This window comes from Macrosteles quadrilineatus, unplaced genomic scaffold (genome assembly GCF_028750875.1).
Source record: "Macrosteles quadrilineatus isolate MER2022 unplaced genomic scaffold, UCM_ALF_1.0 Scaffold_1__1_contigs__length_201487025, whole genome shotgun sequence".
In the NCBI taxonomy this organism is placed as follows: domain Eukaryota; kingdom Metazoa; phylum Arthropoda; class Insecta; order Hemiptera; family Cicadellidae; genus Macrosteles; species Macrosteles quadrilineatus.
The window spans coordinates 25,917,224-25,929,977 of record NW_026542594.1 but is presented as its reverse complement, the minus strand read 5'-3'; the positions used below and the strand labels follow the sequence as shown (position 1 = coordinate 25,929,977).

General features: G+C 35.8%; 2 protein-coding genes across 2 annotated transcripts in view; both read right to left on the bottom strand.

Annotated features, from left to right (window-relative positions):
- The window catches only part of LOC129005438 (uncharacterized), a 29,313-nt gene extending 27,299 nt beyond the window's left edge, over positions 1 to 2,014 (bottom strand). The window contains exon 1 of the mRNA XM_054434329.1: positions 1,856 to 2,014. The gene's annotated coding sequence lies outside the window, so the exon portion shown is untranslated. The remainder of the gene's footprint in view (positions 1 to 1,855) is intronic.
- A 7,669-nt stretch (positions 2,015 to 9,683) lies between these two features.
- LOC128995371 (uncharacterized protein K02A2.6-like) lies at positions 9,684 to 11,347 on the bottom strand. The gene is made up of 2 exons (XM_054420381.1): positions 10,630 to 11,347; positions 9,684 to 10,554 (listed from the first exon to the last, which is right to left on the bottom strand). The coding sequence occupies exons 1-2, from the start codon at positions 11,064 to 11,066 to the stop codon at positions 9,684 to 9,686; spliced, it is 1,308 nt and encodes a 435-aa protein (XP_054276356.1). The 5' UTR covers positions 11,067 to 11,347.
- Positions 11,348 to 12,754: the final 1,407 nt, after the last annotated feature.

Below are 12,754 nucleotides of genomic sequence, written 5' to 3'. Positions count from 1 at the left end.
GTTCCTTTGAGAAATGCAGATAGGCTAAGCTATACGCTTTTAGCTCTTTTACCGAAACCCAAGCAAATGACGACCTACGATCTATGATAGCAAAGATCGTATTTGTTTTCCGGTTCTGTAAGCAATGTATTGGTGAAGTTAATCAACCACAGTGGTAATAGTACGATATTTTCCCGAAACTCAAAATATTTTGGATCAGATATACAAATACCATAACATCACCCTATGAAATATTTTTTACGCTTTTACGTAGTAAAATACCGGTAGGCCTACCTACAATTGATATAAGTCGGCTAAATTACTTAGTACAATGGGAAGATTTTGGTAAAAAACATATCGTGTATTCGACAGAAATTAGTCATTTAGATCAGCGCAATCTGTTGGTGGCTTACATCAACTACGACGAATTTAATTTAAAAAAAACTGGTGACAGCTTTAACATTGGGGTGGAATGTAAAGGTACAGGCTTCTCAAGGCTTTTCTATTTTCACCACACGCTGCAAATAAAACATGTGATTGGAATTTCTTCCATTTGTTTTGATTTCCTGTTTATGTTTGGTTGTTATTTCGTCCCCAGCATGGCAACCCATAAAGTCCATGATAATTTTTCAAAATTTCAAATTCATTATTTTTTTTGTGCTTATATTTGAGCCTATTTTAATTTTTGAAGGTATTCTCCACTTCTACAGGAAATATATTTCTAACAGAATGCGTAGATTTTTCCTGCGATGCACACGACCTGAGAAAAAAACGTTTTAAAGTAAAGAAACATGCTTGCCTATTGATATATATAGATTATCGCTGGTTTAAAAATCTATTAGTTATTAAATTATAAATTACCGTTACTTTTTTAAATTTACTAAATCGCCCAAAATGAAATGTGGGGTGATAAAATGGTTTCAATTGTCAAATTTAATATTAATACCCCCGCTGCAGCAAACCTGCAGACTAAGCGAATTTCCATTTGACTGATTGGATTTACACTGAAATGTCTACTTAAAAATATAACATTTATTCTTGATTTAAATAGAATTAGTTTAACAAGTACTTAGGTTTGCTGCATCAGGGAGGGTAAAACTGTTTTTTTTGTAAAATGTGAATAGTTAGTAAGAAATAAAAACATTTTCCAAATTTGTTCAAAATATGTTCACAAACAAGCAAACTACAACAGTTTACTTATTCTCCATAAGAATAACATGGGAATTTTAAATTTACAATTTTTTTGAATTTTCTCCGTAACCATTAGGCGCATAGTAACGCTTCAATATACTAAATTATTTGTTTTTTTAAGCTCTACAAAATGGTTTGGAAAGAAATTGCTAAATTTTATGTTTTTTGGGTCAAAAATGGGAAAAACCTATTTTTACCCCATAAAACCCCCCGTAAACCCCCGTTCCCATGGTCCGATCATGCTGGATCGCGAACTCGTTCGAATAAACGTACTTTTACACGTTTGTACCAAATTTCATCAAAATCGGATCATTTTTGCTCGAGTTATCGTGCTGACGGACACATATATATATATATATATAAATATATAAATATATATATATATATATATGAATTTGAACGGATGGTGTTTTTGGCCTCTAGGGACCTCAAATCGAAAAAAAAAATCGGTCCCGCGTCCAGGTCTTACCATGAGTACTACGGTAATAGCTTATTCCCTATATGGGAAATTCGCTAAAAATCACATCGATGCAATATAAATAAAACAATAATGTTTATATTTTCTGAGAAAACGATTACGACATTACATAACAGTATACAACGATTATCTAATTAAAATATATTGTACATTTTGACAACAATAACAAAAACCAATACAACCGAGATTATCTCTTAATTATCTTACCTTGTACCTAGAGTTATCCTTTGTTCACATGAGTCGCTATATTAGACTACTTGTAGGTCTGTCTGTGAACCTGCTCTCGCTCAGTGCTCCCCAACTGTCGTCATATACCTCCACTGGACACTTGGCAGATCACAAATACTGTATCGTCAGAGTGATAAGTTCTCGTGCACTGGTGATGAAGATGTCCCTGTAGGCGCGTGCGCAGCCTGCTTGCTACATCGATCGCCTGGGAGCTGCATTGCATTGTAGTTTGTGTGGGCTTTTAAGTGCAACGATCGATGTATCGCATCGTTCACAGTGAACCATCGATTCGTAAACATCCTTGAATCGAGTGAATCTTTCTGATTTAGATACGAATAACTGTTCAAACTAAGTACATATGTTGCTGATTCGTCATAATTTTGCTTACTATCAACTTACTACTAACTCCCACACAACACACGAAGATCCTTGGAATGTCCTGGGGATATCCTCTGTATATCCCGCAAAGTCCTCAGAGTTTCCTGGGGAACTTCCTGAGATATCCCTATGTCCACCCATAACCTGATCCCTGGGATATCCCATCAGGATATCATACATAAAAAAAAAACTAAATAATTAAGATTTAGTCTGAAAAGCACTTTTATCAGTAGAGTATTTTGATTAAATAGCTTTAGTTCATAAAACAAATTTAAAAAAAAAACTAGAAAAATTTATTTTCCCCAGACGAGTCTCGAACCGGATACCAACCACCGACTTATGAACCTCTTACCTTACCTCTGAGCTATTATATCAGTGATAGTTGATTTTAGACTACTAGTTTTCAAGCGGTTAAAGAGGAGCCGACAGCTGCAATGGTCCTTAAATATTTCTGCCCAAGTAGCAAAAATCGTTGGCAAATAGTTGGCCCAACGGTTCTGTCGATGGTTGGCCAACGGTATGTTTTGGCACTCAGTCTTACGGTTGGCCAACCAACCAATTTTTGCGGAAGGGCCAACCATCCCATTGGGCCTAAACATAAAAAACCCAAAATAATAAAGATTTGGTATGAAAAGCATAATTATGAGTTGAGTAAATTGATTAAATAGTTCATAAAAACTTATTTTGAAAAAAAAACGAGATAAAAATATTTGGCCGGAACGGGTCTTGAACCCGATACTTTCGCCTTGTGAGCCTCACGCCTTACCTCTGAGCTAACTGTGATTGTTGATTATGAGTGTTTTCAAGTGGTGAAAGAGTAGCCGACAGGAGCAATGGTCACAATACTTAAAATATTTTTGATGCTACAGTATAATATGATTCTGCTAATCTGTTTGGGCCTAAAGTAGTTGAATTGTTTTTCTGGTAGTTGGAGAGGATACTAGTATTTGAATATAGATTATTTAATTACCATTAGATTAGTAGTAGATTAGTAGTTATAATTGATTGTTATATAATTAATTAAGCTTTCCCCTATAACTATTAAAAATTTGCTTAAATAAGTTAAAGAATATTATTAAAAACAAAAATGGAATTATAATAATTATTGTATGTTAAGCAGGTGTTCCCCACTGTATCTAGTATCACAGTAGTATCACACAACATCATCTGACTACATTTATTCTAGATCCAATTTTTTACAATATTTGTCTTATATTCTGCTGCCATAACATTTATGTACTTTTAAATAAATCAATTCGTTAAAATTCGTTTTAGAATGTTTTATACTTAAACCCAACGAAGGTCCAACGATTTTTTCCTTTATAGGGCCAACGAATACCAGTTTCCGTTGGGCCAACGTTGGCAAATCGTTAAAATTTCTGCCAACCATACCCAACCGTGCCGACCATTTCCCAACGTTGGGCCAACGATGTGTGCTACTTGGGTGACTAGCTGTTACCACTAGCATCTCACGTTCCTCATCAGTAACTGGCGAGAACCTCTTGTGTGAAGGAGTGGGGGATTGTGGGAGAGCCCCTCACGCCAATTTAAGAAAATCTTTAAATTTATTTTATAATTTTTTAGTTAGAAAAATTAACTTTTTAATTATAAAATAATTTTTAAATATAAAATGATTTTAACTTTAATTTTTAACTATAAAATTAATTTTAACTAAAAATTTTGTATTAGAAAATTTAACTGTCATAATCTAACCTAACCAACCAAACTTGTTGATAATAAAAAAAAGATATAAGTTAAGATGAAAATCTAATTAAGGTTTACTAATAATTTTTAATTACTGTATAAAATAAGTAAATATTAATATTTTTTATTAAAAAATTTAACTGTCATAACCTAACCGAACTAACCAAACTTGCTGATATAAAAAATGTAAAATAAAAATCGAATGAAGGTTTACTAATTAAAAAAATAGTTTTAATTAAAAAAATAAAGTTAAAAGTAAAAAAATGAGCATAATCTTGGTCAAAAAGTTAGTGTCGCCGGCGAGATTCGAACCGGAAACCCTTCATTTACCAGTCTGAGACGCTATCAACTATGCCACGAACACCAATGAAATCTAACCGTCTCGTTACGGTAATGGTGTTCCCTCAAGAGTAGAGTGACGTCACGCCCCCCACTCCTTCGCACAAGAGGTTCTCTCCAGTTACTGATGAGGAACGGGAGATGCTATAGCTGTACCCCACGGGCTTCACCCCGTTTTAATTCATAATTCATAAGTATTAATACAATTAATTGTTGATTGGCTAAGTTAAGCTGAAAGAAACAAAACAGAAAATACAAACAAATAATTACACCTGATTTTAATAAGGAAATAAATTGAAAGAATGAAATACAAATAAGGACAGCTGAGGGTTTTTTTAACATTATGTATAATGAAAGTTCCCTTTCAAAAGTAATTACGACCTTGAAGGGCGATTTATGAAATAATGGATAGTTTTGCGCAAGGTTTCTCGTCATGACGAACATTTTAAGTATATGGTTTATGGGAGTGTGACTTGTAGTTTTCTCAAAAGTTCATGGGTACTTTTGGCTTTATGTATAGAAGATAGGTAGGCGTACGTACCCAAGAGATGGGCTATGGGCCTATTGGCTGTGTGGTCCAGCGATTGCTTCACACGGTGAGTAGAAACAGAAAGACACACATAGGAAAAGCGAGTTTAGCATCATCCGTAAACCTCTGTTACAATCACCCACTGCAGTTGTGATTTTTTACTTTACACTTTACACAACCACCATTGAAGCGCCGTCAATGAGTGGAAGGGGATGCGGAATACTATCCCCCGGAAAACTACCCCCCAGGTGAAACGTGACGTCACAAAATCTGCCAACTAACCAATCCGCGACTGGAATACTACCCCCCCCCTAGACAAATCATGCTATTTAATTTTAATTTTAATTCGAGTAATTCCATTGGATAATAGAAAAGTCATGTGGTGAATATAAAACAGAATTTCGAAATGTTACAGCAAGTTTGGTTGGTTAGGTTAGGTTAGATTAGAACTGTTTGACAACTAAATTTGAGTGTCCGTGACTGGAAAACTACCCCCCCGGTCTCTGACGTCAATATGACGTAGGGACCTGTTTGGGGGGGTAGTTTTCCGGGGGGCAGTCTTCCGGCGACCCGAGTGGAAACCTTGATTTTAAGCTATTGGCGACAATCATTAATAGTGTCCCAGCCCAGAATTTCTGGTTCCTGACCTGGATGATGCCTAGTTATTTAATTTCATTTACGGTTACACTATAATATTGCACTTGCGATTAATTAAATCCGTTATGTAAGAAAACACTTTTTAATCTCACTTGGTTGGGATTTGCTTTCAAAACGTGATCGGAAATCGTTGCTGTATTTGTAAACAACATTTGTAAACATATCAGTGACAGCTAGAAAAAATAATCTTGATCCGAACAGCTGTTCGTTATTTCATAGATGATTATGTGATCAAAATTGAACGAAAATTAAACAAAAATCGCACAAAACTGCATTTTTGAACGTCCGTAATTTTATTTACAAAGTAGTGAGGCCATATTTTAATGGCTAAAGACACTCTCGCCAATCCAGTGGATAAATTAAAATGACTTGGATCTTGATAGGTACTCTCGTTTTCATGGAGAAGATAGCGTAAAATGCCATCTTGAGTGTTACAGACAGCCAGACAGACAGAAATAGAGATAAGACTTGTTTCTGCTTCTTTAATTTATAAAACGTAAAAATAGCCTAAAAATATACAATTCTGAGCAATGTACAGACAAAACTCTAATTTTATTTATATAGAAGAAGATAGATACTATTATTCTGTTTGGGCATAAAGTTGTTAAATTGTTTATTCTGGGAGTGTGAGAGGATACTAGTATTTGAATATAGATTATAATTGTTATATGATAAATTATTTTTTTCCCTTAAATGTTTCAACTAATACATTTTCTCAAATAAATTAAAATTTAGATTAAAAAAAAAAATATTTGTATTATTATTTTTTAATTTATTCCAACGGGAAACCCATTACATTGATTCATTACAAAAATAAACAATACTAAACAGGGCAAGATGTACTATTATAAGTATTCAACAACAACAACAACAACGTAATTTATTATTATTATAAGCAGGTGTATTATTATTATAAAAAGGTGAAAATTTTGAGCTGGATAATTAATCTGCCCCTCGGGGAATTCCTACGGATTTCCAAAAGATGTCCTTTGGATATGATCAGAAAACATGATTCATTTCAGCGAATTTCCCTATAGGGAAGTAGCTATTACCGTAGGTCTCATGGTAAGACCTAGGCCCGGGATCGATTTACTCTTTTATTTTGATGTCCCCAGAGGCCAAAAACACAATTCGTTCAAATATATATATATATACATATATATTCATGTGTGTGTGTCCATCCGCACGATAACTTAAGTATTTTTTGTCCGATTTTGATAAAATTTGGTTTGAAGGTGTAAGGCGGGATAAACTTGAATGAGTTCGCGAACCAGCATGAACGGACCATGGCAACGGGGTTTAACGGGGGGGGGTGGGGGTTTCCCATTTTTTACCGTTAAAACACAAAATTTATCAATTTTTCTCCAGACCTTTTTAAAGAGCTTAAAAAAACAAATAGTATATCAAAGTGTTTTTGTACGGTGATTGGTTACGGAGAAAATTCAAAAAATGTTTAATAAAAAATTCCCATGTTATTCTTATGGAGAATATTATAATATGTTGTAGTTGGCTTGTTTATGGATATATTTTGATCAAACTTGGCGGATTTATTTATTTCATACTAAGCTATTGATATTTTAATAAAAAAAAAAACACTTTATTAGTTTCCCTGTAGCAGCTAACCTAGGTAATCGTGAAACATAAATGTTAATTTAATAGATTATTTGAAAATCAATCCAGGCAAATGGAAATTCGCTGTTCAAATATATATATACACAGATATATACATTTGTGTGTGTCCATCCGCACTATAACTTAAGTAATTTTTGTCCGATTTTGATAAAATTTGGTTTGAAGGTGTAAGGCGGGATAAACTTGAATGAGTTCGCGAACCAGCATGAACGGACCATGGCAACGGGGTTTAACGGGGAGGTTTAATGGGGTAAAAATGGGATTTTCTCATTTTTTACCCTTAAAACACAAAATTTATAAATTTTTCTCCAGACCTTTTTAAAGAGCTTAGAAATAGTTATTTGTGCAACTAGTGAGCAAAGTGAGCAATTGACTCACTCGAGAGAAATACTTACTCACTAGCCGTAGGCGAGTGAGGAATGGTTTCTCGAGTGAGGCAATTGCACATTGCACTCGAGTGGCACATTATATTTTTCATACAGTTACCATAAAACAAATAAATTGGTAAAGAAACGTAACATATTTTTACACAGAAGTGAACTTTTAATATGACATTTAATGATACAACAGTACAACAGCTGACCGCTGATTTACAGCCAGTGCTGTCAACGTATTTCGCGCGCATACGACCTTGTCTGCATCTTACGCGCTGACTATTTCGTGCCTTCACGCTGCAAATCTGGAGTGAGACAAAGTAATTAGAGTGAGACAATGTTAACATTGTCTCACTGGTGAGCGAATTGGCCCCTTTTATTTCTCAAATCAGTGAGAGAACATGTACATTGTTACGTAACTGTAGGAAAAACAAATAGTATGAAGTGTTTTTGTACGGTGATTGGTTACAGAGAAAATTCAAAAAATGTTTAATTTAAAATTCCCATGTTATTCTTGGAGAATATTATAATATGTTGTAGTTGGCTTGTTTATTGATATATTTTGATCAAACTCGGCGAATTTATTTATTTCATACTAAGCTATTGATATTTTAATAAAAAAAAAACACACTTTATTAGTTTCGCTGTAGCAGCTAACCTAGGTAATCGTTAAACATAAATGTTAATTTAATAGATAAATTGAATATCAATCCAGACAAATGTAAATTCGCTAAGTCGGCAGGTTTGCTGCAGCGGGGGTATTTATTAATCATTGGTAATGTTATTTTTAATTCTAAATAATATTAAAATCCTTTTTAATTACGTTTCTCAAGCACTTGTCACTTGAAAAAATACATCCAATACTATGAATATGTTTTAATGTAGGTAGCCTACCGACTGCATTAAACCGACTACTGTTTGTGTGGTATATGTGCAATATCCTAGAGTGATCCTAGGGATATTCTCAAATCCTGGGATCTCTGTGGGATATGTGGGAACTGGTCAGGATATACTGGGGATATCCTGTGCTGTTTGGGCTTATCATAATTTAGCTGTTGGCCCGTCCTACTTGCGGTTAGTTAATAAAAACTGAATATAGGCCTACTTCAGAACAGCTATAGGCCTATAGATACACTTCGTTCACAAATGTATAGGTGGTTTGAAGGGAAGTTCCCCCACCACCTTTTTGGATTATGTTACTGGATCAGCCGTTGAGCAATTATTTTAAAGACAAGTGTCAAGTGGAGGGAATAGATTTATTTTGAAACAAATTGTTATCTTAACAAATGATGACAAATTCTAGCAGTTAAATGGGAAAATCATATTGTGAACTAATGAGTCTTGACCGCCTATTTCTTTCACCCGATTATAGACCTATACGATATGAATTTTAAATCCGATAATTTTACAATAAAATTGCAATTTTGTGTCGATTTGAAATTTGAATTTGAAAAGCCTTGAAGTGAGATTGGTAGCCGATTTCACAAAACACTGCACACACGTTTTTAGGTTAAAGGTCTTTAGTAAATTAAAACATAATTAACACAACTGAATTTATTGAACTCACAAATCAGACTAAACTAAAAAGTAAACAAAACATAATAATGTAAACAGTCATCTGACAGATGTTATAAATAAAACATATGGACTTATTTCTTGATACATAACACTCCTCCCCCCGTTAGGTAGTCCTTCAGATATGCCGGTGGTCGACGGATACGAACAGGTCGAGGACTCATGCTCATTGAAGTGTTTTGGGAGTTTGATCTAGAGACACGTGACCGAACAGGTTGTGGACTCGTGCTCATGCTAGTGGAGTCTTGAATTAAACCAGAAACGTTGAAACCAGCATCTTCTTGATGAGGGTTAATTGAACCTTCTATACCACTAAAGGAATTGCGAGATTGTTGCATCACTGATGGTCGCATTGGTTGTACGTCTGGTGTTCTCATCATAATAGGATTGCGAACCATTGATGGTGGTTGCACTGGAGTGATATGATGTGCTTCTGGTGTTCTCATTTGAATAGGATTCTGGAGTAGTGGGTGGAATGGTGGGTTTACTGGAGATTCAGGATTATCCAAGTGTGAGTTAGTAGATGCTTTTGATGTTTCTGAGCGAGGTCTCAATTGGTCAATATGACGTCGTATTTCAATGCCTTCTTTTGTTATCAAATGGTAGCTCAGTGGCCCGGTTATTCTAGTGACTTTATAGCAGGAATCCACTTTGGTCCTCGCTGATTATAGTTTCTTGCAAATACGGAGTCATTTTCTTTAAATTTCCTCTGAGGTGACTGTTGGTAATCGTGAAGCGCTTTATCCAAGATTTTCTCTTCTTTGTCACTTGAAGAATAATCTGGGTGAACTCTGTCTAAGATGGTTCTAATACGCCTTCCGAACAGCAGTTCACTCGGTGACATATTAGTAGAACAATTTGGCGTTATATGAGATGATATTAGGAACTGAGCCAATCTTTTTTGCCAATCTCCTTGAAGTATTCGTCGCAAAGAATTTTTTGTCGTTTGGACCATCCTTTCTGCCTGACCATTCGATGACGGATGGTATGGTGCAACCACGACGTGGCGGATGCCATTGCTTTCATTAAACGATCGAAATTCTTGTGAAGTGAAAGCTGACCCGTTATCAGATACTATTGTGTCTGGAACACCATGTGTTGCGAAAAGGCTTCTGAGGACCTTTATAGTTGATCTTGAATCTGTAGAAGGCACCAAAACTACTTCTAACCATTTGCTGAAAGAATCGACAACAATCAAAAACAACTTGTTTTGGAAGGGCCCAGCAAAATCTATGTGGAGACGAGACCAGGGTTGTTTCGTTTTCTCCCAGGGAAGAACTGTTGCTCTTGGAGGGTTGTGACGACTTTGTTGACATGCTTGACAAGAATTCACTATGTTTTCTATGTCTTGATCAAGTTTTGGCCACCAGAAATAGCTTTGAGCCAACGCCTTTGTTCGAACAATGCCCTCATGTCCCATGTGTAGAAGCTTCAGAGCTTGTTGCCTGAGAGTGGATGGAATGATCACCCTAGTTCCCCAAAGTAAACATTGTTTGTATTGAGAAATTGAATTTTGACGAGAAATGAAAGGCGTAAGGTTGATATCTGAGTTATGAGTTGGCCAACCACGTTGAGTCCATAATAGTACTTTAGATAGAAGTGGATCCTTTTCTGTTTCTTTTGCTATTATATTAGCGGTGATTGGTTTAACCTCATCGGATTCAATGTATAGCACGTCATTCAAGACTTCATTTATCTCTTGATCAACAACATTGGAGGAACATGGAAGACGACTCAAACCATCAGCATTCGGAATAGAAATCCCCGGTTTGTATACAAGATCAAAGTCATATCCATTTAAAAGGATACTCCAGCGAATCATTCGAGGTGACAGTGTGTTTGGTGTTTGTTTATCCACAGTGAAAAGACCCAGAAGTGGCTTATGATCTGTTCTAATTTCAAAATGCCTCCCATATAAGTAATTGTGGAATTTTTTAACCCCTCCAATGATGGAAAGTGCTTCCCTATCTACTTGAGCATATCTTCGTTCTGACTGACTCATTGTCCTGGAATAAAACGCAATTGGAACTTCCTTTTCCCCTCGAACCTGACTAAGCACACAACCAATACCATAAGGAGATGCATCACAAGTTAGTATAAGATGGCTGGAGGGATTGTAATGAGCCAGTATACTATCGGAAGAAAGGAGCTTCTTTGAAGCATTGAAAGCAAGTTTATGTTTTTCCTCCCACCGCCATTTAACATTTTTGTCCAATAAGCGATGTAAAGGTTCTGCAACATTGGCTTTGTTGGGTAAAAAACAGTGATAGAAATTAAGTAAACCTAAAAATGCCTGCAGTTGTTCCTTGTTAGTCGGCTCAGGAGCATCTTGAATGGATTTGACTTTGTCCGGGTTAGGACGAATTCCGTCAGAGCTCACAACAAATCCCAAGAAGTCAACTGATGTAGATAACAAAGAACACTTTTCGCTTTGGAGTGTAATCCCTGCATCTCTAAAACGAGTGAATACTTGTCTTAATGTGGTAATCAATTCGTGTATTGTTCCTGCTTTAACCAAAATATCATCAAAGTAAGGGATTACATTGTCCAAGCCCGAAAGCAAACCCTCAATAAAATGTTGAAATATAGATGGAGCTGAGCTAATACCGAATTGTAGTCTTTTTGGTTTAAAAGCACCCTTGTGTGTAATTAGTGTCTGAGCTAGTGCCGACTTCTCGTCAACAACCAGTTGTTGATAAGCTTGGGCTAAATCTAACTTAGCAAAATATTTCCCTTGGTTTAAGTTTGCTAAGAGCTGTGAGATTGGTGGAATAGGGTACAGATGATCTTGGATAGCTTTGTTTAACGTTGCCTTATAATCACCGCAAATTCGTATTTTACCATTGCTTTTTACGGAAACAACAATTGGTGTGGCCCAATCCGATACCTGAACAGGTTCTAACACTCCCTGATTAACTAACTTATTCAGCTCTTCTTCTACTGGGGCCTGCAATGCATAAGGTAAAGGGCGCGCTCTTAAGTGAATTGGGTTATAATTCTGGTCAATTTTCAGTTCGATCGGAGGTCCTTTATAGCACCCTAAAAAATTTGAAAATACATCGGAAAATTCACTTTTCAGATGTTGAACATCCAGCTGAGCTTTATTAAGAACTTCAGATTCATGACAGTTGATTGAAAGTACTCCGTTTACTTCAATGTTAAGACTTTTTAGCCAATTACGCCCCAATAAACTATTTCTATTACCTTCAGTTATGACTAACGGAAGGAAACCATTGAACTTACCGTATTTCACATAAACATTAGTCTGACCTAAAACACTTACAGGTTTACCACTGTAATCCTTGAGTTTCCAAGGAGAAGGTTGTAGTTTACAGTTTTTATGAGAAATTGTATTCCATAGTTCTCCTCCTATGATAGAAACACCTGCACCAGTATCAACTTCCATTAGAACTTTGTGATTATTTATGTTGACAGTGGTATACAGTTCCGGTACTTTAGTGCAGTTAACTTCCTGGACGTATTGAGTTGTTTCGTTATTTGATTGAGGTGGAAACGTTTCTTCTTGTTCATAATTGGTTTCCTCTGACAAAACTTCATGAGCCCGCTGTCCCTTTGATCCGTGTTTTTGGCTAAAATATTCTTTGGGGAGTGGTTTCCCTCCTTTACAAACTCGTGCTAGATGCCCAATTTTCTTGCAAATATTACAAGTAGTCTGAAGATGGGGACAAT

Excerpts from the sequence above, each read along its gene's own strand:
- LOC128995371 (XM_054420381.1), bottom strand. The coding sequence starts at position 11,066 with ATGAGTCAGTCAGAACGAAGATATGCTCAAGTAGATAGGGAAGCACTT. Across the intron at positions 10,555-10,629 it reads CTATTATGGACTCAACGTGG|ATGTTTACTTTGGGGAACTA; the intron begins TTGGCCAACTCA and ends TCAATACAAACA.